The sequence below is a fragment of the Panthera leo genome, chromosome C1, assembly GCF_018350215.1.
Source record: "Panthera leo isolate Ple1 chromosome C1, P.leo_Ple1_pat1.1, whole genome shotgun sequence".
NCBI classification, from domain to species: Eukaryota; Metazoa; Chordata; class Mammalia; order Carnivora; family Felidae; genus Panthera; species Panthera leo.
In genome coordinates, this window is record NC_056686.1 from 217,245,498 (window position 1) to 217,271,690 (window position 26,193).

The window sequence follows — 26,193 nt, forward strand, 5'->3', positions numbered from 1 at the left end:
CCCCACGGAGAGGAAACGCCAGAGAAAGAGTCTAGGAGACGACAGCAGTTCTGCTTTGGATGTGATGAGTTTGAGATGCCTTTGGGACATCCAGCTGCGGGCAGGTAGACTGAAGCTCAGAGAAGTCGGGAGCAGGAACATAGACCTGGTGCCGGGGACACCTCGGTCACGGTCAAAGTGGGGGAGCCGACCGAGCCCAGGGAGCAAGAGGCATGACAGGAATCACTCTGAACACCAGCCAGGAATCCAAAACGACCCACCTCCCCACGAGCGCAGGCAAGGATGTAACTGTGGTCGTGCGTTCTCTTTCTTTATTTTCTGTGGCATTCACGAATAGGTATAATACGATCAATAAAATGCCAAGATTGTTATTTGTTGTTTGCAGGAGTGGTTGACGGTATCAGTCACACGAGAGACATATACAAAGATACATATACAAAGAGATCTATACAACGAAGTTGCATTATTGTTGCTGTTGTTAGTTTCTCAAAGCATAAAAGAAAGCTGGCGTCGATGGTCAGTTGTGTGATTTCTTTAAAGCAAAATTAAAGAAGACAAAGAACTGTATTTGACCTCTGGAAAGACCCAGAAAGCTCCTCAACCTTGGGTCCACGGATCCCCCGAGGGCCTTCGGTTAGATGTCAAGAGACCCGCCTGAAATTGTCCAGGAAAAAAGAACAGCGTTACCTCCAGTGTGAATGCAGGCCAGACGCTGGGGTGGTGTCACAGGTGTCTGTGACTTTGTCACCAGTAGAAACCCTGGTGTCTGTATGTCACGTCACCGCGGTTGCAGACAGCTGGGGAGAGGACGGCCCGCTGTGCCAGCATCGTGACAGACACGATCTCTTGTCACCGAGTGCACTCCCAATGCTGTGTGCTGTCTGTGCAGCTCTGGCCCTCCTTCCTCCCCGCCACTTCCTGTTTCCCTGCGTCTCCCAGCAACGGCCTCAGGGCTCAGCTCCCAGTGTTTGTCAGGCTGGCTCTCAGAAACCCCCGTCTGGGAGCCCTGTCACACTCCAAAACACCCCGCCCAGAGGTGCGGGCACGCCCTGGAGTGCGGTCAGCCAGCCCCAGGGGTCCCCAGGTCACTGCCCCATGTTACCTGAGCCCCTTCCCTTTCTCAGTCACCCAGCACCCAGCCAGAGGGTCCCCTGAACTCAGTGCTTCTGTTAACATGACAGCTCTGGCTGATACACCACATCACGATTTAAAAATCTATTTTGAGGGGCGTCTGGGCGCTCGGTCGGTTAAGCATCCGACTCTCGGTTTCGGCGCAGGTGGTGATCCTCGTGGCTCGGTGAGTTCGAGCCCCGCGTCAGGCTCTGTGCTGACAGCGTGGAGCCTGCTTGGGATTCTCTCTCTCTCCCTCTCTCTCTCTGCCCCTGCCCCACTCATGCTGTCTCTGTCTCTCTCAAAATAAATAAATAAACCTAAAACAATAATCATAAAAAAATAAAAATACATTTTGACAATGCATTTCAGAATAATCGACTTCCTTTGTAACCCTCTATTCTTTGCTTTAAGCATTTAAAAATATGATTCTGGGGGGCACGTGGGTGACTCCGTGGGTTAAGTGTCCTCCTTAAGTCATGACCTCGAGGTCCATGAGTTCGAGCCCCACGTCAGGCTCTGTGTCTCCTCTCTCTGCCCCTCCCCTGCTCACACTCTGTCTCTCTCTCAAAAATAAATGAATAAGCATTAAAACTTTAAAAAAATATATGATTCTGAGAGCGGCCACAGGCCCTCCCCGGCGTGCCGGAGGCATCCATGTCACAAAAGCAGGGAAGAAGTCGAAGTGGTCACCAGCCCAATTCGTTACAGTTCCCTCCCTTGGGTTTGAAAGCCTCTTGGAACACAGGACATAAAGGTTTTTCTTTCCATTCTTCCTTCCTTTCTTTTCAAACAAACTAATGGAAGAAAGTGAACTTTGTGTTATTGTTCCCCCCTTTAAAAAGCAGTACGTGCTCAGGGCCCCTGGTGACACACGGTCTGTTGAGTGTCTGACTCTTGATCGCAGCTCAGGTCATGATCTCACAGTTTGTGGGTTGGAGCCCCACGTCAGTCTCTACGCTGATGGCACAGAGCCTGCTTGGGATTCTCTCTCACTCCCTCTCTCTCTGCCCCTCCCTCTCTCTCTCTCTTTCTCAAAAAATAAACGTAAAAAAAAAAAATTTTTTTTTAAAGTAGTACGTGTTTATCAAAAAAAAAAAAAAATCAGCAAAAAGAAACAAAACGTTTTTGGCACCCTCCTGATGACATGAAGACAACCAGGCGTCTGTTTCGATGTATTTCCTTAGGGTCTTTGTGGTTTTTTTATTTTCTCGTGACTGTTACGGGTGTGTGCGTGTGTGCACGGGTGTGTTGTAGCGTTTCGCATTTTATTCACACTTGTCGTAAACACCATTTTTATAGCTGGACAGGCTGCCGTAAGACATGCCAAGGCTGACTTGGCCATTTTCTTCTCATGTAAAACTTTAACGTAAATTATTCGTTACTGTGGGGAAATATGCCTCACGTACAATTCCCTATTTACGGTTCAGTGGCAGTCGGTACCTTGTAGAACTCTCATCTTCCCAAACGGAAGCCCTGTCCCAGCTAAGGGACTCCCTGTCTGCTTCCCCCGGCCCCTGGCACCCGCCGTTCGCTCTGTTTCTATGAATCTGATTAACCCAGATTTTTACTATTGCGCATTGCTTTCCCAGACTAAAATGGCTTAAATGTGAGACTTAACGCAAGCAGTATCTGCCTGATGCCTGCCTTTAAAAAAAAACTTTTTTTTTTATGTTTGTTTATTTTTAAGAGAGTGAAAGAGAGACAGAGCTTGAGCAGGGGAGGGGCAGAGAGAGAGGGAGACACAGAATCTGAAGCAGCTCCAGGCTCCGAGCTGTCAGCACAGAGCCCGACGTTGGGGCTTGAGCTCACGGACCTCGAGGTCATGACCTGAGCCGAAGTCAGACGCTTAACCCACTGAGCCACCCAGGCGTCCCTTGCCTTTTTTTTTTTTTTCTTTTTAATTAAATTAGCAGCTGTCCACATGGAAAGCCATCCTGCCAGTCCTAAGTGTTCTTATTTTGCCAATGGTGTCTGAAAATTCACGTAGGGTCATGATGACTTAAATCTTTCTATGTCCGTGAACTGCAGATGTGGAGAGCTCACGGCAGGGAGATGGCTTTAAAACAGACGTGCGCGATGGGGCTTCTGGGTGGCTCAGTCGGTTGAGCGTACGACTTCGGTTCAGGTCATGATCTCACAGTTTGTGGGTTCGAGCCCCGCGTCGGGCTCTGTGCTGACAGCTCAGAGCCGGGAGCCTGCTTCAGAATCTATGGCTCCCTCTCTCACTTTGTCCCTCCCCTGCTCATGCTCTGTCTCTCTCTCTCTCTCAAAAATAAACATTAAAAAAATTTTTCTTTTTAAATAAAACAGACGTGCGCTGGTCACATACTTGGAAGCTTTCTTCCACGTGGATTTCCAAACCTTTCGCGCGTCCAGTTTTGCGTGGAGACTGCTGGACCTCACACCATCCAACTTCTGTTTTCTGGGGAACACTCCACACTGACGCTCCTCCTTCCTCCTTTTGTGATACTGCATAAACAGGGTAACTAGGATTTTTCTAGCCATTATTTTTTAAGTTGTGGTGAAATACACCTAACAGGGAGTTTCGCAACTTAACCGTTTATAAGTGCGTTCACACTTCAGGTGCGGCCATCACCGTTTCCAGAACTTTCTCTCCTTCCCCAAACTAAAACTCTGTCCCCATGAAACACTGAGTCTCCGTCCCCCTCCCCCAGCCCCTGGTGCCCCCCAGTCGACCTTCTGTGTCTGTGAGTTTCACCATTCCGGAGATCTCCTGTAAGTGGACCATACAATATTTGGCCTTCTGCATCTGGCTTACTTCACTTTGCGTATTGTTTTCGAGGCTTCACTAAAGTCCCTTTTTATCATTATCTTACTGGATAGTATTAAGGCAACATGAACATTTAGCTCAGGCCCCTTGGAAGTGCCCACCTGTGGCCACCAGAAGTTGGACAGCCCCTCCCCCAGCCTTTCCCCCCAGATTTCTCCTGGTCTCCACTGCCTATACCCCTTTGCCTTCTTGCAGAGATAAAAGTTTCAAAAGACAAAGATAGTTCTATGGTGTTTTATTCTAAATGTAGGACATATACTTTAACCAATCATAGAATATTAGAGCTGAAATCTCTGAATATTTTCATCTTTTTAATACTCTTAGTTGCCCCACCATGGCAGATCATTTCTTTTTCAAAAGCCTATACCATAGGAGAGCCCCTTGACCCAAAAAGAGAAGTCCCTGAGCTTCTCCTGCATAATACCACTCTTTGGAGACACAGTCATACCCCCTTATCTGGCCTGTGAAATTCGGTTGCACATCGAGATCAGAGTCGCAAGTAGGAAGTGACAGGTACCTCGAAGAAAGTAACTGTGGCCGAGTTCGGGCCTCTTGTTCTAGGAAGGTAACCTGGTTATTCCCCCATGCTCCTGCCAGAGCCCCATGACTTCCTATTCCGGTTAATACTGCGATTCTAAGGGTTTAACCAGCTTACGTATTGCCTTGCGCGAGGGGTCACGTGCAGCCTGTGCATTCTGAGCTGAAGGCCAAGGGCAGAGCCATGCTGCCTGGAGCCGGAAGGCAGCGGGGGAGCGGGGAGAACGGGAGTTCATCTGGGACAAGAGCTAACTCCCATTCCCCTTGGTAAATGGTGACTAGATACGTAAGATTTAGATTCTGTGCCCCCTGAATTCTCTTGTAACATTGTGCCCTGCACAGACCAAACACCTGCACCTCATTCACAGCTAGCTTTTTATTTACTTAAATACCGATGGCGAATGATGACTCATTTGCTGCTTACAAACCATAGGAAGTAGGTAACACCGTTACTCCTATTTTACAGATGAGGACACTGAGGCACAGAGAGGGGTTTGCATAACTGGCCCAAGGCCAGCAGTGAGTTTAGGGAAACTTCCCGCCCAGGCAGAGCTGGTGCGTTCCTCTTCTTCCGACTCGCCGAGCAGAAAGCAATTGTATTCTAACACCGACAATAGTAATTAACTCCACACCGGCCTCAGTGCTGCGCCTTCTCCAAGTTGCTTTGCCTGTTTGTCTTTTATTGGTCAGAATTAGACTCTAGCCTTTAGCCAAGAGTGTCTCGTTCTGAGACGTGTCATTTGCTTCCTTTCAGGTGGTTCAGCAGGTGACTGACCACAGATTCTCTGCTCACTTTATTGGCGACTTTAATGCTATTTAAATTCTAACAAGCTCTGAGTCTGCCTGTATTATGACACCAAAAGCACCAACTCACAAAGCTGCTGTGTCCTTACTAGTTCCCTGAGCCTAGAGGACCCATGTTAAGAGGAGACCAGTAAACCAGGGCTGCTGGAATGTTCTAAGACGGCAGTTCTGATGTTCAGACAGGGTAAAGAAACCTGCAGAGTACGGGAAGAGGGGAGAATTTGTAACCACTTGTACGTCTAATCCAAAAAACCGGTGTAATGTTGAGAGTTCGGTGAAATCTTTTGTGATGATATATTAAAAACACACACACACACACACATAGCAGTGGCATATCCCACGACAATCATTTTTTTTTTTCAATTATGGCAAAAAGGTCAGAGCCCGTTCAAAGTCGTATTGAGGAACAAGGAACTCTGCAGGACCTCTGTGGAGAAGACCATTACAATATACTGAAGGTCGTATCAGATTGGAAAGTGGAGAGAGACGCCTGGTTTCTCAAATAAAATTCCAGTTTAGGGGACAAGACTGGTTTAACGTTTGATGAGTGGACTCTCAAGTTAATGTCGAAGAGTAAAGAGTGAGACGAGCCAAGACATTTTTGGAAAAGAATTAATGAGGGCGATTTTTTCGACTTGTTTGGTAGCCCCAGGTTCTTTGTTCAAACAGAATCCTACCTCCCTCTTCAAATGCAGTCAGTGGGTCCTCTACTGCTTCCTGAATAAAGTTCACCTATTATGTAAAAAAAGAACATTCTAATAATATCTAAAGGTATTCTGAAAAGCAGTCAAATTCCCACGATGCCATCACTTGAATAGAGCGGCCGACTGTGTTGTTTATTCTGTATTTCCTTCCAGTCTTTGTCTGTATGAGTTCATTTTTTACTTAGTCGTATTCAAAATATACTTGTCTAAGGACCGAGAACATGGAAAGCTTGGCTGCGGGAAGAGCTGTAGAGGCCACGCCAGAATTCTGGGGGGCAGCTGCCTGCCAGGGGCACAGCTCCGTGAGTGCTCCCAAAATGCTGATTAAAGCCTCAAACCAAACGAATTAAGCGACAGGGACTACCCACGGCTTCTCTAAACCCGGACGTAAACTGCAGTTCTGGAGTCCCTTATCTTGCCGGAAGAATCATCCGTGTGCTTCTAGAAGAACGGACAGAATGTGCTGCAAGCCCTTCTTGCCAGCCTGGGGGCCCACTGTGACCTGCCATCCTGCGTGGTGGCTGCGTCCCTCCCATTCTACACAGGAAGCTGGGGGTGGGGTGGGGTGGGGGAGTCCCTGGAGGGCCCGAAACCACACACCAAGGAGCAGCAGAGCGGGGGATTCCGGCCGGAATCAGAGCAAAGGCTTGAGAGCTTCCTGCGGGAGTCACTGTGGCCTCTGGGTGGGAGTTACTGGTGCCCTGACCCTTCAGCCCCTTCTCACCCTCTGTGATGGCGCCCGGCCAGAGGGGCCGAGAAGCCAGGCCCCGTTCTGGGACCTTCTCCCGTGCAAGGCTCTGGCTTCCAGTTCACTTCCACCGTGACCCCCTTGGCCTTGGCCTGACCATGCCACCTCTGAAGTCTCAGCTTCAGACTTCCCGCCTGGGGGGCCCCCACCTTCCGTCTCTATGTCTGGTGCTGACTGCTTTGCTCTTCCTGCTACGACAATTAGCGCGACTCCTTTGTGTCAGTTGGTAAGTCAGTGTGCTTCTAGAGCGTGGGCACCTTTGGTGAAGGTACAAGCCCCTGTACGTCAGGGGTTCTCGCCTGGGGGCGTTTTGCCTCCCGGGGGACAGTTGCCAGTATCTGGAGACATTCTGGGTCCTCCCAGCTAGGGTGGAGAGTGCTCCTGGCATCTAGAGTGCGGAGGCCAAGGACGCTGCTGGACGTCCTATGAGGCACAGGACAGAGGCCACACCAAGAATTACTTGGCCCCAATGTCCCTGGTGTCGAGGTTATGAAACCCTGCTCTCTATTCACGTTAGAGTTTCCTCGTAAAGTCTGATCCCACATTTGATACTGGATGTCTCCACGGAAGTGGGGTAAGAGGAGGGGGCTTCGATATAATCTGAGTAGCTAGCCTAGCATCAAAGCTCCTGGTCAGAAGCATTTCAAAAGGCCCCAGTGAGCTCAGAGAACCCCGCCCCCCATTATGCCAAGGCGGGTCCAAGCAGCCCCACAAGATGTCAGGTATAAAGGTGCCTGTAATTGACCTCTTTGCTGGTACTCGGAGATGACGTGGTCAGGAGTGGCTATATGATCTCCGGTTATTCCAGAATTTCCACTCTTGTGCCAAACATGCCTCTCCAGACTGCTGTCCTTTGCTCCTCCTTAAACTTCCCTTGAATTTCATCTACAATACTCATTTTTCAAAGGTAAGACTTTCTGATTCTATGTTAAAGCCTTCTGTAAAGATACACAGTTCATATAGATTGACGATAAAGGAGTCGCTCGTAATCTGGTACTTTTCTGGAGTCTCTAGGTGATGACTTATCTCTGAACTGTATTTCAGGGACTCGAGTGCAGAGGGGAGTAGCCTTATATCAGGGTAGGGGCTTGTGTTTTTAATGCCACGCGGAAGTGTGTGAGACGGTCTTCATTCTACGTTATTTACTCCTTTCTTTAGAAAGATGCCTTTAGGGATGCTGCTTAGGAATTTCTGTACCTTGGGGTGGAAGGTGGCTCTCACTTCTGCCGTTCTCGTCCATCCTTAAGTCAGGTCTCCTTGAAGTCAAGCTGCTTATTTGTGGGAATGCTTGATTTTTTTTTTTTTTAATTTTTTTTTTAACCTTTATTCATTTTTGAGACAGAGAGAGACAGAGCATGAACGGGGGAGGGTCAGAGAGAGGGAGACACAGAATCGGAAACAGGCTCCAGGCTCCGAGCCGTCAGCACAGAGCCCGACGCGGGGCTCGAACTCACGGAACTGTGAGATCACAACCTGAGCCGAAGTCGGCCGCTCAACCGACTGAGCCACCCAGGTGCCCCGGGAATGCTTGATTTTTAAACCTTTTTTTTTTTTTTTTTTTTAATTTTTTTTTTTCAACGTTTTTTATTTATTTTTGGGACAGAGAGAGACAGAGCATGAACGGGGGAGGGGCAGAGAGAGAGGGAGACACAGAATCGGAAACAGGCTCCAGGCTCCGAGCCATCAGCCCAGAGCCTGACTCGGGGCTCGAACTCACGGACCGCGAGATCGTGACCTGGCTGAAGTCGGATGCTTAACCGACTGCGCCACCCAGGCGCCCCGATTTTTAAACCTTTGAATCCATCTTACCCGCCCTTAAGTTTCCCTGTTTGCTGTAGGTACTGCCTCAATTCAGATCATAAAGCCCTATGCTCTCCACACTTCTTTTCTGTGAATGACATTTGTCAATCACATCTGTAGCCTGATGGATTTCTGAAGGGTAAAGATGTGTTCCGTGGCTCTGATTATGATTGCGTTCTGCCTTTCTAGCATGGTAAACTCGGGCGGGAGCACTGAGGTCCAAGCCAAATAAATGAGTGAGAACCTAGAAAAAGCATTGCCTTCGCTTATGTAATCACCATATTCTATTCCCAAGTATATGGTGAGGCGTTTGGTTTATTTCTTATCGGTGAGGTATTCCATTAGCTAGTGAACACCATTCTCGAGAGTACAGTGTATTTTCCCACCTCCCTATTTATTCTGAGCAAAAGCCTTTCAAATTGACTATTCAGAGAGCATAGGTAGATATATTCTTTGCTTTGCTTTAGAGTTAACTTGGAGGGATTTTTCACAATGTGTCCCTATCTGGCTGAGAAATGCATAATAGAGTTTGGTTGTTTTGTTTTCAATATTCTTAGAAAATAACTGGTCGATTTTTGCCGTGTGTTGTGCTTACGAGAAGCACAACTGGTTTTCCTAAGAGGTACTTCATTGGAGGTGGACGTGGCCGTTTCCTTGGTTACAATAAATGAGAGATGCTTCTGCGATCTCCCGCGTCCCCGGTCTGGCCTCAGGATCACCAGTTCTGAGAGACGGAATGAAAAAATGGATACTTTTTTTTTTTCCCCCTCCAGGATTGCTATGGACTTATTCCTGGACACTTTTGGATATGAACTTAATTCCAGAGTATAATAAATCAGATATTATGTTAAGTGTGGGTCCAACTTTACCCTGCGACAGCACCCCTGGCCTTTCTGGAGCTCGTGGAAGGGCTCTGTGCTTGGGAGTGGAAACAGCATCGCCCTGGCTGGGCCAGAGACAGCTCTGTGGCAGGCCCTCGATTTCTGTTCCTCCTCCCTCAGCCCCATGCTCCACAATCCCTGTGCCAGGATCGTGCTCCCTGTTATCTGTCCTCTCCTGGCCACTTGGTTTCTCATCTCCATTCAGCTCAGAATCAGGGCCAAATCCCAAAGTCCAGACACCTGACCCTTTGGGCCAGAGTCTCTCGGGCCTGTCCCCACCCCCACACCCTTTCCCCCACTCTCCCTTGGCTCCCACCTTTCAGCCTCTCCCATCCTCACAAACCGAGAGGGACAAATGAACACGTGTCCCTACCGGAGCCCTCCCCCCCATCCCTCCTTCCTCCCAGGCTGCAAATCTGCCATTTGTCACACCTGCCCAAATCGCTAAAAATGTTTAATTGTAGAATTTGAACAACGGCATGCAGTGGCCAAGTTGTAAATTAAAGGCTTCGTCACCCCTTCTCCTCCCTCCGTCTGCCGTGTGTAACACGGCTGTTCACACCAGCCCACTGGGGCGCTCATGAACGGGGCTGTCCGGAGACGCCTCTTTCTCTGTGTCTCTGACCTCCCCTCGTCCGTCTTGGCTTGTTGCTGGCACATCTCTCACCCCCTGCGTGTCGCAGCCCCACGATTCCTTCCCTCACCTCTTTCCTCTTCTGTGCCTGCGCTCACCTTCCTAGCCACCTTAAAAAGGTTCACGCTTGTGACGGTGCCGATGGGCCTGCTGGACACCTCCACCAGGCTTTCTGCCCCTTCAGTGCCGTCCGCCCAAAACCCAAACTCATCACCTTCCTTAGAAAATCCAAAGGGATTTATTAGATGAAAAGGAAGTGTGGTGAATCGTGGGGCACTAGGTGGTTATTAAAGAAAAAAAAAATTCCTAAAGACATTACATTTTTAAGAGAGAGTTTCTGTTCCCAGTTTCTACAAAAATAGAAAATACTGAGGATCTATGAGAGTTAATGACAACCTGCCAAAGTCCTCCATTTTCTCGGGAGAATCATCCACCCACCCGCCCATCATTTCTGAAGTGCCCACCGTGTTCCAAGGTGAGGACACCCTCCCATTCTGGAAGGGCCCACTCCCGGGGGAGGAGAGGCTAAGTACCAAGTCATAGGCAGCTGAGAGAAGGAAGCATGTGGTTGTATCACACCCCAGCACAGGTGAGTGCTCCCTAAGCAAGAGCCGTTTCTATGCTAGAAACTAGCTCACTCTTCTTTTCAGCTCCCCCCGCCCCGCATGCTTGTGTCCACTGGAGGCAGACAGCATTCTGGCCCACAAGCTGTGTTCGCTGCCCCGTGGGGTGCAGCTTTCTCTGCAGATGGCAAGCGGGGTCTGGCCCTCCACCAGATGAAGTGCTTTGTAAACTGGACGGTGCCGTGCAAGTCTGGGTAATCGTTTCACGAACCGGCTTTTTAACGTGAAGTGTTCTTTGATATTCGTCAAAAGGGTCCATACGAAATCATAACAAAAATGCAAGCTCATTGCTTGTAGAAGGATTTAGAGCCGTTCATTTTGTAGCAATCCGTGTTCACGAAAAGCAGTAGTTAACGGCTGATCGTGACTGATTTAGAAAAATGGTTTCGTGTCAGTCATCTGACTCAAGGGGAAGCCGAGAGCACCCCCCGCCCCCACCGTCTGCCCTCTGCTTCGTGCTAGGATCCCAGGAAGGGTTTGTCTCTGTGGTTCCGACACTTAGAACCAAACCGCAGCTGGAGGCAAAGCGCGTGAACCTATCAACAGACCCAACACCATGGAGATGAGTAAACTAAGTTTGGGTGTGGCCATGTTGGTTAAATGTCCTGGCATTTGCCGGTCAGCTCTGCTTCTGCTGTTCCAAGAACCAAGTGAGACTGATCAGTTTACCTTTGGCTCATTTCCCAGGGGTCCCTTAAGAAGTTAAGTCCCCGACTATAATCTTACTGTACATCGGAGAACTGCTTTTTAGATATTGGACATTCAACTTTTGTTGAGGGGGCACAGAGGATCACAAGCAGGGCGACTTCTAGGAATGCCCGAGAAAGTCCAGAGCGTTCAGGAATCCTCACTACAGAGCTCCCAGTGACTGCACGTTTGCTGGTCCCTAACTGCCTGGCAGCCAGGAAGGGGCCAGAAATCCAGGGTCCACCTGTTAGAAGCGGCACCTTGGCCAAAAAACTGTGGAACTGGGGGGAATTGAACCTGCGTCCCTAACCTCACAGCTGCTGATATAAGGACCCTGGGGCAGCACTGGCCCAGTCCAGACGGACGGCCGCCCTGTTCTGAGCACATTCCCCCCCTCCCCGTCATGCCGCTCAGCCCGTGCAAAGACACCCCGGGTTTCTCCCGCTGACCTTCCTGAGGATGGAAACCTGGGGCTTCTTGTCCGCTTTCGTCTCACCTGACATTCAGGTGGTTTTAGTTTTGTCTTCTTCAAGGGAAAGGGTGTTGATTACTCTGCCAAGCTGCCTTTCGAGCCCTGAGCACGGGGGCGAAATGTGTATTTGGAGGGAGACATTCGACAGAATGTCACTTTTGACAGCTGTACCTGTGTCTTCCATGTTTTCCTGCACTCGCCGAAAACAAGCTTGTAGGCTCCTCGTTAAGTCCTCACAAGCGGCCTTGCGAAGAATTAAAAAAAAAAAACAAAAACCTGCCTGGAAAGGGGGCTTCAATGAAGGACCTTTTCATTAGAGACCTATTTATAATCAAAATCAACGGAAGGCAACGCTACCCCTTACACTTTATTCTTGGGCCCCGGGGTCTGCACAATAATATCAAGAAGCATGGATTCAGGGCTCCACTTACAATTTAGGCTCTGACATTCGCCCCGTGGCTGGGAATGGTTCTGGGACTTGGCCGTCTCATAGGACTCCTGGATTGAGACACGCTCAGAAGGGAGCAGTCTCCTATCTGGAAGGATGTTGGGTTAGCAGTTTGCTCTGATGTGCTCCCACTTAGTGGAGTAACAAGTCTCTTGTGCACAGACTGTTCTTATTTTACTGCTGGTATTGTTAGTTTATCCCTAGGACTAAAAGTAGCCAGCTTCTTCCTCCCTGACGGTGTCCTGCCACCCAGGGCTTCTGCAGCTGGCCCCTCTTGGAGCTTCTCTGGTCATCCCCGTTCTCAGCCATTTTAACTCAGTGTTTTTTGTTTTTTTAAATGTTTATTTAGTTTTGAGAGAGAGCAGAAGCAGGCTCCAGGCTCTGAGCTGTCCTCACAGAGCCTGACGCAGGGCTCAAACTCACGAACCATGAGATCATGACCTGAGCCGAAGTCGGACGCTCAACCGGCTGAGCCACCCAGGCTCCCCTATGATTGAAACTTTTGATGTCATTAATTGTTACCTGAAATTATGTTATTGTTGGTCTTCTTGCCAGTTTTTTTATTTAAAATTTTTTGTAATGTTTATTTATTTTCGAGAGAAAGAGAGAGAGAGAGAGAGAGGGAGAGAATCTTAAGCAGTCTCCATGCTTAGCGCAGAGACTGACTAGGGGCTCGATCCTATGACCCCTGGATCATGACCTGAGCAGAAATCAAGAGCCAGACACTCAACCAACTGAGCCACCCAGGCGCCCCTCATTGTTGCCCTGCTTCCTTCCTGTTGTAGAGGAGGACAGGAAGTCCTGGACACCTTTGGTGGGGACTCTGGGGACCATGGGAAGAGAGGGGCTGACCAGCAGCATTGGTTTACCTTTCCATCAGGCCAGCAGGGCTGCTCAAAGGGGTCTGTGCGTTGGTACCCTCGGTCCTCCCCTCTATAGCGGGCACTGTCATTATCATTGGCATGTTTCAAATGAATCTCCAGACACAGCGCTAAGTAACTTGCTCTCGAGCCGCAATACGTGACAGAGCCAGGAATGGGACCAGGGACTTTAATTCCATAGCCCACTTAACCCCTTCCCTGCTCGGTTTCACGGAGCTGATACTCAGATTGGATGGTGGCTGGAGGTTGGGGAGAATGCAGACATCTGGCATTGCCCCGTCACAGTGCCCTGCTCTGGGAGATGTGGTCATCGAGTTTAGGATGGCAAGTAGCTCTAGAATTTGCCTCCCCAGCTTGGAATATTCAAGCTGACGTCTATCATTCTCACCTGTGAAGTTGCTGCTGCTACCGAAATTATAATTGCTTTTTCCATGATAAATTCTGTAAGTTCCACACTTGTTTATGTAGAACAGTTTATTTTCTCCAATGAATGTAACTTTCAAGGATCAAGAATTGTACCACACTAACATTTCAAAAGAGGTACAGAATGACAAGAAAACAGGCATTAAAAGGTAGGCGTTTCACTCTTTGAAAGGTCTTTTGGCAAACCTAAAGATCATCCATCAAGGCTTGGCGCGGAGTTCGCCTTCATCAAAGTTGAAGCCTGGTGAATTTCTCCCACATTGGTCAGTCCAAGCGTCTGCTCGGCCTCTCTTTCTGTCGCCCCTCCTCTCTCCCAGGTCAGGTCCTCTAGTCCATCAGTACCCCCTGTGCCCGCCCACCCTCCGGGTTAACCCTTCCCTTTAGGAGCCCACTCCTCTGAAGCCTGGTGCTCCGGGGCGTCCGTCCACCGTGGGAAGGTCAGTGCGCACAGGCCACGCGCTAACATCTGGCGAGAACTGTGGCTCGGCGGGCAGAGTGGGAAATTGGGCTGCTGTAACATCGAAATGTGAATCTGTGGTCTCGCAAGACTTTCTGGAGCCGCCTTTGCAGAGAATTAGGCCAAGCGATTCTATTGAAAACTCCCGTTTTGAGGCGGGGAGGTGGTCTTTCCGAGAAGGACCTTATGGGCAGGAGGGGGCCCGAGCAGCCTCGACCCAGGAGAGGAGGAGGGGCGCAGCCAGGTTCCAGGCACCCCAGGCCCAGGGCCTGGCCAGGGCAGGGAAACATTCCGGTGAAAACCTGCGCCGCGTCCTTCCCGTCGCTCCCGCCCCAGCCTGGCGAGGTCTGCTCTGCCCCGAGGACTTTTTAAGGAACGAGCAGCGCGCATCCCGGCGCGGGGACGACCCCGCTCCGCTCGGCCCCTGCCTCGCACGGCCCTCCCGGCCGGACCCCCGGCCTGTGCAGGCAGACACCGGCTCCGCGCCGAACCGCTGGCACCCGCCCTCTTTGCTGCGCGGCCGACGCAGTTTTGTGGCTCCGGCAGCCGGCCCCTTGTCGGGGCGACGCGTTAACGGGGTACCCCCGCCAGCAGGTGCTACCGCGCTCGGGCCGAGGTGGTCGCGAACTCAGAAGCTCAGTTTGGCGCGAGTCAGGAGGGCGTCGCGGGGCGGGAACCGCGGGAAGCGGGGGCGGGGCCAAGGCGGCAGTCCGCCCCGCCCCCCGCTCGAGCCCCGCCCCGGAGGGCCCCGCCCCGCGCTGGCTCCTCCCCAGAGGGCCCCTCCCCCGCTCAGACCCGCACGGGCCCCTCCCCAAGCAGACCCCTGTCCCGCGAGCTCTCCACCCGCAAGCCCCCTGTTTCCCCGGCCCCTGAACCTCTCAACTCGCGCTCCCCCGACTCTGGGCGGACAGCCGGGGCGGGGTTGTGGGCGGGCCGGCTGGGGTCTTTTTTTTTTTCCCCTCCCCTCCACCTCCGCCTTTCCGGTGTCGAGCGGAGGGGGTTGGGTGGTGATTGATAACCGCGCAGCTGGGGCGCGGGGCGAGTAGGACGGACGCACAGGGTGGACGGGGGTGGCGGGGGCGCACGCGGGTGGGGGGCGGGGGTGGAAGGACCCTCGGGGGCGGGGCGCGCGCGGGAGGCAGGGCGGTGGGGGGGACCCTCCGGGGCGGGACGCAGGGGGCCGGCCCCGGCTCCACCGCCCCCGGGTGCCCCCGCCCCCGACCCGCCCGGCCCCGGCCACCTGCGCCCCGCCCCGGCCGCGCCCGAGCCCGGGAAAGGCGGAGGCGCGCCTCTGCTTAGGGAAGGGCGAGTTCCCGTTGCGACGCGCCGTGTGTGTCCGGGGACAGTCGTCCGCTGCCCTGGGCATCGCGGATCCCAGGACGTTCGCGAGGGCCTTTCCCGGTTGTGCGAGACGGCACCCCTCTGGCCGGCAGGATGACCAACCCTGCGGCCACGCAGAACAAGGAAATAGACTGTCTGAGCCCAGAAGCCCAGAGACTGGTAAGACGAAAACACTGTCGAAACTTTCGGTTTGCCCCTGGCTGCCCCGGGCAGGGCGCGCCGCCGACCTCTGGGCCCGGGGAGCTGTGGGGTGGGGAGGTGCGGGCCGGAGCGGGCTCTGCCGTCGGGGCTGCGCTCCGGCCCCGAGGGCGCGGCCCCTCCTCGCGCGCCGGGAAGCACGTTTTACCGGCCGGAGCCGCCCCTCACCGGGACCAGGAGGAACGCGGGCGCTCCGCTCTGCCCGTAGCGGTGGCCTTTCGACGCGCTCCGCCCAGCCCGCGCCGGCGGTGGACCCAGCGGAGGTCTCAGAGCTGCGCGTGGTGGGGAGTTTCCCATCTCAGCTGCTAGTTTGGTGTTTGACAAAATCCAGCACCTGGGAACTGGTGCCCCCACCCAGAGGCTGGCACCTCCAGAGGCTGGGGTAGTTTGGGGTAGTATTTATCCTGCTCTGGATCTTAGGTGAGCCCATTCCTCCAAACACCTCCAAGGACCCCTGTCACCTGATCTACTTTGGCTGGTCTCCTGGGGTGTCCAGGTCTGGACAGGCCCCTCCCTCCACGGGATTTTGCAATTACTCAGCTCAGTACCCAGTATTGGGATCCTGTATGTGGGGCTGGTTGACATTGAAGTTGGACAAGGGGGGAGGGTGGCAAAGGTTTGTAATTGCCGGTTTTCATGAAGCTTGTGGTTGACTTCGAATGGGAACATAGGGAGGCAGAGGGGTGCACTTTGGAAAAGAACCATGGTGTCAATGCTACAGACAGGGACCCTAGATTTCCACTTTACTGGGCTTTTGTGGAAGCCTTGATAAAAGTGTGAGCCCAACACAATCACTCCTTCATCAGGCAGGAGTTAATCATCTACTGGGAGTTTGTGGAGGGTCCAAGATAAGACCGCCCTCGCCTTGGAGAGCTTACTGGTAAGCCGGGGAGAGGCGTAGAAATAAATAGACTGTGATGAAGAACACTTGAAAGTTACCTTCCTTGGTGAGTACGCTCAGGTGGATATTTTTAAGGTCTGGTTTAGCGCGTTCCTATGGCCTCATTTTATTTTTTTTATTTTTATTTTTTTTTAAATTTTTTTTCAACGTTTTTAATTTATTTTTGGGACAGAGAGAGACAGAGCATGAACGGGGGAGGGGCAGAGAGAGAGGGAAACACAGAATCGGAAACAGGCTCCACGCTCCGAGCCATCAGCCCAGAGCCTGACGTGGGGCTCGAACTCACGGACCGCGAGATCGTGACCTGGCTGAAGTCGGACGCTTAACCGACTGCGCCACCCAGGCGCCCCCCTATGGCCTCATTTTAAACCTCCATGAGCCAGACGTTGAAGCTGGTTCCTCCTACCCCTTAACCTGGCTGGTTTCCAGGGGCCTGGGAGCCTGCAGAGGGATTCTGGTTCACCATCAGGGAAGCTAGAAGGAAGGCCGGGAAGGCTGCTGGGAGATGCTGGTGATTCGCGGAGGGGTCTGGGCAAACCATAGATGGCAGGCGCAGAGTGATGTTAACCTTGGGCAAGAATCGAGCTCAGAGGGACGACGTGCTGGGCAGGGAGCCCTCGAAGGAGAAAAGAATAAACATGGAGAATCAGGATGTGAGGACGGGAGGCACAGGCCATCAGAGAAATGAGGAGAAAGGACCAGTGAGTCCTGGCCCTGGCTGTCGACTCCCGTTCACCCTCACCCCGTGGACTGGATCTGGTTGAGACACACACTTCTTAGAGGTGCTGTGGGACTAGGTGCCCGGGGGGTCTGGAGTGGGCTTTGATTGAGGCGCTCCATTGTTCCCCCAGCGCCTGGACCCAATACGCTCTGAAAACTGGAAGTTGTTGCCTTTTTTTGGTAAGGTTTATGGCAGAATTCATTTGGCCGGGAGACCTTCCCTGGCTGACGGGAGGCTGTTTTCTATCTTTCTCCCTCTCCTTGTGAATATTCACACATTTCTCTGCAGCCTGTGAATGGCCTTGATTGAGGGCTGTCGCTCCGGGTGGCCACAGACCATACGGTGTTTACGACTTACTACCCTCCTGAAATCCCAAAACGTTGAATTCTGGTCCCAGGAGTTTCCAACAAGAAATTGTAAACTTATAGGAGTTGTTTGGGTGTTTTTGTTTTTGTTTTTTTTAGTAAATAGTAGCACGAAGTATCTTAGAGTGGGGCTTGGGGAACAGAAATAAAACTCCATGTTTGTTTTATGAGGTTAATGGTCTGATTAAAAGGAAGTTGAACAGTTGGGGGCTCTTTACATAAGTCAGCCCTGGCCCCAGAGCTCCGGGAGAGGCCAGCGTAGAAACCATACATTTCTTGAACTTTTGTAACTTCCTCCTGTTTCCGATGGGTTGTGTTATCTCTGGTCCCTTTCCACATACTGATTAGCACCAAGCCCTTACAGACCGACCAGCAGTCCTGTCCCGAGAAGGTGGACACAGCCTCCCAAGCCCTGTCTCATCATCACAGATACCTTTGCAAAGGTCCCCCAGGTCTGGGCGAGTGCAAGCATTGACCAGAGTCCGTGCAAAGGCTGTAGGCCCCGCTGTTGCTCAGTCTGAGATTTTGAGCCCTGGAATCATGGTTTGTTTTACATGGGTCATTTTCCCAAGCAGTTAAGGTATAAAAATAGTTACGTAAGAGCTTTTCCCATAGGATTAAGAGTGGTCCGCTAGGGCAAAGATAGAGACAAAAGTCCCTTTTGCTTTAAGAGTTAGTTTCTGTTCAGCCGAAGCTAACACGACATAGCGGAAGCCTCCTTAGCAACTTTTTTTTTTTTTTTAACTAGAAAACCCTTGAGTCTAAACTGCCACTTACACCGAGCACAGGAAATCCAGTTACAAAACAGGTCTCAGGCCAAGTTAGTCGGAGTATTACCTGATTAGAGGTCCTTATCTGGTTTCTACAGAATTGTGAGGCCGAATGTTGGTGTAACATGTTTGTGCCTCAAAAGGCAATGTTCGAGAGGAATTTGTTATCCCTGAAAAATCAGGAGACGTGACTCAGCACAGGCATTGTTTATGACTGGTTACTCAGTGTTTCCAAGTATCTGTTCATGTTTAAGAGTATTAATCTTGGAGCCTTGGAGGCCGTAAGGTCCAAATTACTAACCTGTTGTCGAAATAAGCCTATCGCATCCCCCCACTATAGGTTGGACCCAGAGGGTGGGGAGCAGAGGAGTTTGTACTCTGGGACACCAAAATTTTAGTGTTTTTTTTTTTCTTTTTTTCTTTTAATAAAGAAGCTCGTTTCCATGGAATGGATTTACTAAATTTTCATTACTCCCACTTTCTAGATAAAATTACATACGTTAGTTTCTTTCTTCCACATGTACATCCATGATGTAATAATTCAAAATTGCCATGCATTTGATCGCAGACCACTACTGAAAACTCCCCTTTCCCTGGCCACATTCCAAAATAAATAAACAACAAAAACCAACAACAACACGAATGTGTCTTCTGAGACTCCTCCATTCATTCGGGCAAGAGCCAGAGTTCAAGGGGTTTTTTGTTTTCTCCTCGGACAGTAACTGGACAGTGTTAAAGTCATGTAAGTGGTTTTTCCTTGAGTCTGAAGTACAACTACTTTGTAGTGGGGAAGTCATTTAGCCTCACTCGAACAAGGACTTTTTAACCAGAATGTTTCACTTGTATGCTTGCGTGATAGGGCTTGTCAAAGCAATGTCATTTCTGGTCCTCATGTCTTTTTCTGTTATCTGGCAAGTAGGTGTGCAATTTTCCAGGGGGAAGAGAAATAGAGTGGCCTTTTGGTGCGGGCTGGGACCCTCTCCTCCCTCCCCTGAAACTTCCCCCCTGCATGTTCTCCTGGTGGGCGCCTGACCTCACTTGTCTTCTCCCGGTGCTTTAAAATTTTTTTTTTTTGATGTTTATTTTTGAGAGAGACAGGGACAGAATGCGAGTGGGGGAAGGGCAGAGAGCGAGGGAGACACAGAATCCAAAGCAGGCTCCAGGCTCCGAGCTGTCAGCACAGAGCCCGACGCGGGGCTTGAACTTGGGAACAGGGAGATCATGACCTGAGCCGAAGTCGGACGCTCAACCGACTGAGCCACCCAGGCGCCCCTCTCCCGGTGCTCTTAAAGCTGAGTTGTGTTCGCAGCTGGTTGTGTGCTGCTGTGGGAGGTGCTGTGTAAGTAAGTATCAGCAGGCAGCACTTCCTGAGCCCTGCAGTGGCCGCCTTGCTAAGTGTTTTCTGCAGACGTCTTCCCTAGCCCTTGCCGGAACCTTGTCCGGTTGCCTCCACGTACAGATGAAAGGGAAACTGAGGCTCAGAGAGGTCAGGGGACTTTCCCAAGTGCACACAGCCGGCAGGCAGTAGGGCTGGCTCAGACCCAGCCTGCTGGCTCAGAGCTGGTGCTGAGAACCATTGCCACTGTATACAGTTTGCAGAGGCGCTGACCGGCCGCTGCTTGGCTGCTCTTGGCGGCCTCTGGGCTGAAGGACGTCTTTTTACAAAGGCAGCCTCTTAGGACACATGCCCTTGCTCCCGAATGCACGGTGAGACGTCCTCGTTGTATCCAACATTTCGTTGCCCTTCCTGGTAGTTTTCAGACAGAAGAACTTTCAATGGGCTTTTTTTTTCTAAATAAGGAAAAGACCAGTAGAAACGAAAGAGCTGCAGAAATTTCGATTTTTCTGTTTTCATCCTGCACTAACTTTGTAACTGTTACGGGTGTCGGCATCCTCCAGAAGCCTCCTTCCTGGGTGCTGTGTGCTTGCGCCCCACCCCACCCAGACAGACAGGCTCCCTGAGAATTGAAGTGATGTGGGAACGGTGGTAAATAGCCCTACGCTGCCTGATGTAGGAGCCCTGGTGCTTCTGGTTGTCCTGCCTTCTTTTGAGAAGGAACAGTTCCAGTGTTTGGTTTTTAATGTTTATTTATTTTTGAGAGAGAGGGACAGAGCACGAGCGGGGGGAGGGACAGAGAGAGAGGGAGACACAGGATCCGAAGCTGGCTCCAGGCTCCGAGCTGTCAGCGCAGGGCCTGATGGGGGGCTCGGACCCATGAGATCATGACCTGAGCCCAAGTCAGACGCTCAACCAACTGAGCCACCCGGGCGCCCCCAATTTCAGTGTTTTGTGACACCTTAAAGACACGGGGTTTGCAGAGAAACCCGTGAGCAGAACAGGTGAAGGTGAAGGGAGTGGAGCCCTGGTGCACTGGCTGCAACGGGACGGCCACCAGGATGCTGTCACCTGCCAGTCCCACACTGTTATTTGTGGCCACACTGTATTTGTTATTTCTTTATTCCTTTGTAATTCCGGCATGATGAGGCTGTTAAAGGAAATAAATGTGAACATTCTCTCATCTCAGAAGAAAATACAGGAGGTGTTGGCAGCAAGAGGGGAAATGTATCTGCACGGAGGGTACCGTGCAACATCCTTCGTCATCGGCATCCGTATGAGTAGTTGCTGAACTCAAGAGGATGATGTGGAGTTTGAGTAAATGTTACTCAAGTCACTGCTGTCGATAAAGTAACATGGAGAATTTTGTTCCTGAATAATACCGGTTTGTTATTTTGGGCATGTGGGGTGCTTTTAAGAAGTTTATTACCCAGAAAAACAAAGTCGGGAGATTTCTGGTAGCAAAACGGGGAGAGAGAAGTGACCGTCTCACAGTAGAAACAAATCACCCCTGGTGGAGAGAGAGACACGGTTCTAGAGATGGAGGAAGCTCCCAGAGATCACATAGTCTGATTCCTCCCACTCCCTGTGATGAGGGCTACTGTTCAAAAGTGATGTCCTTTCCAGAAACCACACTCGTAACTCTAGAGCACAAACAGGTGGGTGGGGGAAAGAGGTGATGGGGATTAGGAGGGCACTTGTGATGCACACTTGTGATGTATGGAAGTGTTGACTCACTGTACCCCTGAAACTGGAATTACACTACATGTTAATTACCCTGGAAGTAGGATAAGATAACGTAAATAAAGAAATCTTGCATGATTAATACCAAAAAAGAAAAAAAAAAGGCAACATACTTTGTCAGAGCCCATATACCTAGTAGACAGTCGAGCCAGTGGGGGATTCCGGCTGGAGCTGGGTGTCTCCGCCTGCAAAAATCCAGAGCCCTGCTGAGGAGCCCGTGCCCGGCCTGCGGAGAGGTGGCACCGAAGTCCTGGGCTTTTCCACCTGGTCCCCCGGTCCGGGCTCCTGGAGGCCCAGGGCCCAGCCACCTCAGCCTTGCAAGGTAAAGGCTTCTCTGAAGGCTGATGTTTTATCGTAAAATTCCATGATCATTTTACAGTCTACTCCAGAACCCATCGGAGTTGGTGTTTTAGATTACCAGTTAAATGTCAGTCTTTAACTTTCTGTCCTCCAAACCTTCAAGGAAAAATTGACAAAGTGTGTTTTGTTTAGTTTATGGCTCATGCAGCGGCCCCCGGACCCGTGCCCTTAACCTGTACCGGGGCTGTTTGGACAGTGTGGCCGTGCAGTAGAGAGGTTCAGCTCCCCTGCTCCACTCTGCATTTTATCAAAAACCCTGTCAGACCCAGTGCCCCCTTTTTATAGCAAGTTTTTCACATCCTCACTGCTCACCTGAAATGAAGTCCATAGGTAGTAAGATCTGGTACAGATCATCTCAAGTCAAGATGTTTTAACCGTAGCGTTGAAATGAAAGCAAACGAAGGTAAATTGCGATAACAGAACGTGGATGTCGATATAGAAACGCTCTGGCCCTGGTGTCCCAGAAGAAGGACGGAGCGGTCACACGTGTGCAGACCTGTGCCCAGCACCATAGCTGCGGGCAGACTGACAGGTGTGCTCCGTCCCAGGTGCCGCACGTTGCTCTTGGTGGCTCGACGTTCCAGAATGGGCACCAGCTCTCCGAGAGGTCTGAACAAAGCCAAGTGTAGCCTTCCCTCAATTTTCATGCTGATCACATTCCTGGGATTTGCAGCGTAGGTTGAAACTGCACAAAACATACTTTGATTTTATGTGTCAGTTGGAATCCATTTGTAGATCCGAAACGGATAGAGTCGTTTTTTTCTGTCTGCCTGGACAGTCCGTGGGAAGGTTCTTCAAGGTGCAGTCCTGCCTGAGTGTGGGATGGTTCGCCTGCCATGGCCTGCCCCCTCCCCACTTTTTTTTGAGAGAGAAGAAGAGCACGTGTGTGTGTATGTGTGTGTGTGTGTGCACACACTTGCGTGGGGGAGGGGCAGAAGGAGTGAGAGAATCCCAAGCAGGCTCCACACTCACGTGGGGCTCGCCACGACCCTGGGATCATGACCCGAGCCGAAATCAAGAGGCGGTCGCTCAACCGACTGAGCCACCCAGGTGCCACCACCCTGCCCCTTAAATGCCATCAGTGCCTGCCTCCACTCACTGTGACCTCCCAGCAACACGCCCCAAGTTCCCAAAATGCCCTCTGCAGGGTTGGCACCGCCCCCGCTGATAACTGCCATGCCAAAGCATCTTCTCCTCCATGGTGATTGTAGTTACAGACATGTCCCTAAACGTAGGCCCCCTCTTTGGGGAAAAACATACAGTAATTGTATAAGCAAGGGTTTGGGGAAGATGAGCTTTTTTTTTTTTTTTTGACATGCACATGACGGCTGAGGGACCCGGGGTGGTGGGTGCCTGGCACAGAGGCGACCTGAGCCTCAGTTGTGAGCTGCTGGCTGAGCACGATCCCCTCCCTGTTGGCACCCCTGCGGGAGAGCGTGTCCCTAATCCCACCTGCTTGCTTTGAATAGCGACCCACCTTTAGAACCTACTGCACATGAGGGGTTGGGAAAACAGAAGTTTCTGGCTATTGCCACTTCCTGGAACAAAGGCCACTCTGGAGAGGGATTCTGCACAGCTGTCCACTCTCAACGGGAAATGTGCGTGACGTTAGAAGGCGCTTCCACGCGGGTCTGTGTACGTGGCCTCCAGCTTCTCAGGGGTTTCAGGCCTGTCCCATCAGGAGCTGCGTTCCTCTGTCCTGGGGAAGAATCCCATGGACAGAAGCGCTCTGCTGCTTTCTTTCTTTCTTTTTTTATTTTTTTTACTTTTTAAAATGTTTTTATTTTTGGGGGTGGGGGGTTGGAGGGACAGAGAGAGAGGGAGACACAGAATCCGAAGCAGGCTCCAGGCTCCGAGCTGTCAGCACAGAGCCCGACGTGGGGCTCGAACTCACGGACCGCGAGGTCATGACCTGAGCAGGACTCGGATGCTTAACTGACTGAGCCACCCAGGCGCCCCTATTGAACTTTAAATACATCCTTAAACTTTCCCCGAGAGCTTATGAGCTATAGTTACATTATGTGGCCTGGAGAAAAAGTCTGGTTTTCAGTTGTGCTGGATTCTAAAGCCTGATGGCCAAAGCGAATGTGTATAATCAATGCTAAAGCTTCCTCCTAACTTTGGGACGCTGTTCAGCCGACAGACCGATTGCTTGTGTTTCTGCACAGCCCGTGCGGCTCATTTCCACTTTACGTCTGAGGAGACTAAGGAGGCGGCAGTCGCTGGGGTCCCCAAGGCGTGGGCCCTCTCCGTTGACCCTGGCAGTGTTCTAGCTGTGTGGCGAGTCCCCTCCCACACACCTGTTCTCGGATGGCTGCACCCAGCGTCACAGAGCACGCAGTCACCTCGCACGTCAGCAGCGTGCACGAGGGTGCCCTGGGCTCTGCACTGAGGCCGTGGCGGCCGGCTTCCGGCACCTTCACCCTGGTGCCTGTCCAGGCCCTAGGGCTTTCCGTGCATAGCTGGAGGAAGTGAAGGAAGCGTGTCTCAGTCCCCTTTTCAAGGTGGCCCCAGAGTCGCGGCTCATGAACCCCTTCCCGCTCCCAGGTAGGGTTCTAGAAGCCCTGGGAGGGCCCGCAGAGTCTAAGAGCGGAATAAGAACATTTCCCGTGACTGCAGGATGAGATGGCTTGGGAGACCGAATTCCACGCTGTGCTTGAATCCCAGGAAAGCCTGGAAGCTCGGGACACGTACACACAGAGCCGGGCTTCCCTGTAGCAGCTCAAGGCTCTGCAAGGGACGCAGTCTCCCTCCTCCCCCGCCAGCTCCTGCTCTCAGCCCTTCTGTTCTAGCGGGTACTCCTCATGTCCCCGTACCTCGAGGGTCATCATGTGGGGTCCTCCGGGTGCTTAAATGGGGAGGAGCCACGAGAGCCTTAGAGCCCCCAGATGCCACCGGAATTGGGGTGCAAGGTGTTGGGGGACGGGGTGTGGCAGCATCTCTGCCCCCACCCCCAGCCTCGCTGCAGGAAGGTGAGGTTGGCCAGGGCGCAGGGCATTTGGGAGCCTCTCTGCCGAGGCCTGCCTCCTCCTTCCTCGTCCTCCTCACATCCCCGCACAGGACTTCTCTTTAGAGTTGTCCTCAGCCTCAGACCGCAGCTGAGCGGGGCTGTCCCTGAGCTCCCGCCGCACCTTGGGATGACGCATCCGTCACGGCCTGGACCGTCTGATGCCCCGAACAGGAGGCCTGTCGCGGTGTCAGCCCAGAACCCCAGCCAGGGTGCATCTGGCTCTTCCCCCGCCGCCCTCTGTGTCCTGCTCAGTGGACTCTGCTTCTGCTCTGTGGCCCGCTGTGGGACCGGAGCCCGTCGGGGCTGTCGCCGTGGCGTAGTGACCCCACCCTACAGGATCCTGCTTTCCCCCCGGACCGTTCACCTGCTCCCCAGCCTGGCCAGGCCCATGCTGCGGGGACAGGGCTAGTGGGGGAGAAGCGTCCCCCCCCGCCACCCGTGCGCCCCTGCGGCCAGCCCCGGGCTGGGGGCCTGTGTGGCTGTGGGGACCCCACTGGGAGACCCAGGGCGTGCGGGCCGTTTGTTAGGAGGCCTGGGATCAGGCCCGTGCTGCTCTGTGTGCGTAGCATCTCCCCTGCTGTACGCGACACCGTGGCGACGGAGGGCCGTCGTGTCTGCGGTAAAATAAACCATGAACGCGGAACTTCGAAGGGTTCAGCCTTTTAGAATTATTCTAAGGCCACTGTGGCGATGAGTGGAGGCTTCTGACCATCTCCGTCATCGGAGGGCGCCTCACTTTAAAACCTAGCATCTCAGGGGGCCTGGGGGGCTCAGTGGAGCGTGCGACCCTTCATCTCGGGGTTGAGTCAGAGCCCCATGCCGGTTGTAGAGATTACTAAACAAATAGAATCTTTAGACAAATGAAACAGGGTCAGTAAAGCTCCGTCTGTGGGGTTCCCAGCCAGGGCAGGGGGCCCCTGGGGGCCAGGAGCCTGGATCTCATCCCGTGCCTGGCTGGATCAGCTCTCCCCTGCCCTGCCCCCGACCCTGCAGGGGCCTCGGGAGCAGAGGGGGAGCCTGGCTGGGGGAGCGACAGGGGTTTCCAGCAACAGAACCAGGGCCACCTTCCAGCAGCAGTGAGCAGGGTTTGGGTTTGGGGGCTCCTTCATTACCTTCCTTCCTCTCTCCCTCTGCCTGCCTCCCCCCTTTCTTCCTTCCTTTAAAACGTTTGCTATTTATTCTGAAAGCTGTCAAACAGAGAAGGGATGACAGAAAGCAGAGGTCCTTCTCACACTTGAGCAAGTGCCTGCGCGCCCCCCCCCCCCACCCCGGTCCCCCACCAGGGACATGCTGATTCTCCCCCAGGAGCGTCTGGGTGGGGTGATTCTGCATCTTTAACTGTTCCCAGGTGTGCTGAGGGGTGGGGGGCACGCTGTGACAGCTAGGTCCCACCAGCCAGCCCCAGCACTTGTCAGCCCACAGCCATTTAGACCCCGCCCACTCCC

The 26,193-nt window shown here is 52.3% G+C and overlaps 1 protein-coding gene across 23 annotated transcripts in view; it reads left to right on the forward strand.

Moving 5' to 3' along the window:
- LRRFIP1 (LRR binding FLII interacting protein 1) overlaps positions 1 to 26,193 on the forward strand; it is a 140,212-nt gene that overhangs the window by 41,347 nt on the left and 72,672 nt on the right. Inside the window, exon 1 of one of the 23 annotated variants that reach the window (XM_042950694.1) lies at positions 15,226 to 15,503. The exons of 21 other annotated variants lie outside the window; for them this stretch is intronic. In XM_042950694.1, coding sequence (XP_042806628.1) covers positions 15,438 to 15,503 — 66 coding nt within the window. In that variant the 5' untranslated portion in view covers positions 15,226 to 15,437. Of the gene's footprint in view, positions 1 to 15,225; positions 15,504 to 26,193 lie in introns of those variants that run through there. One more of the 23 variants, XM_042950678.1, reaches the window with a different exon arrangement.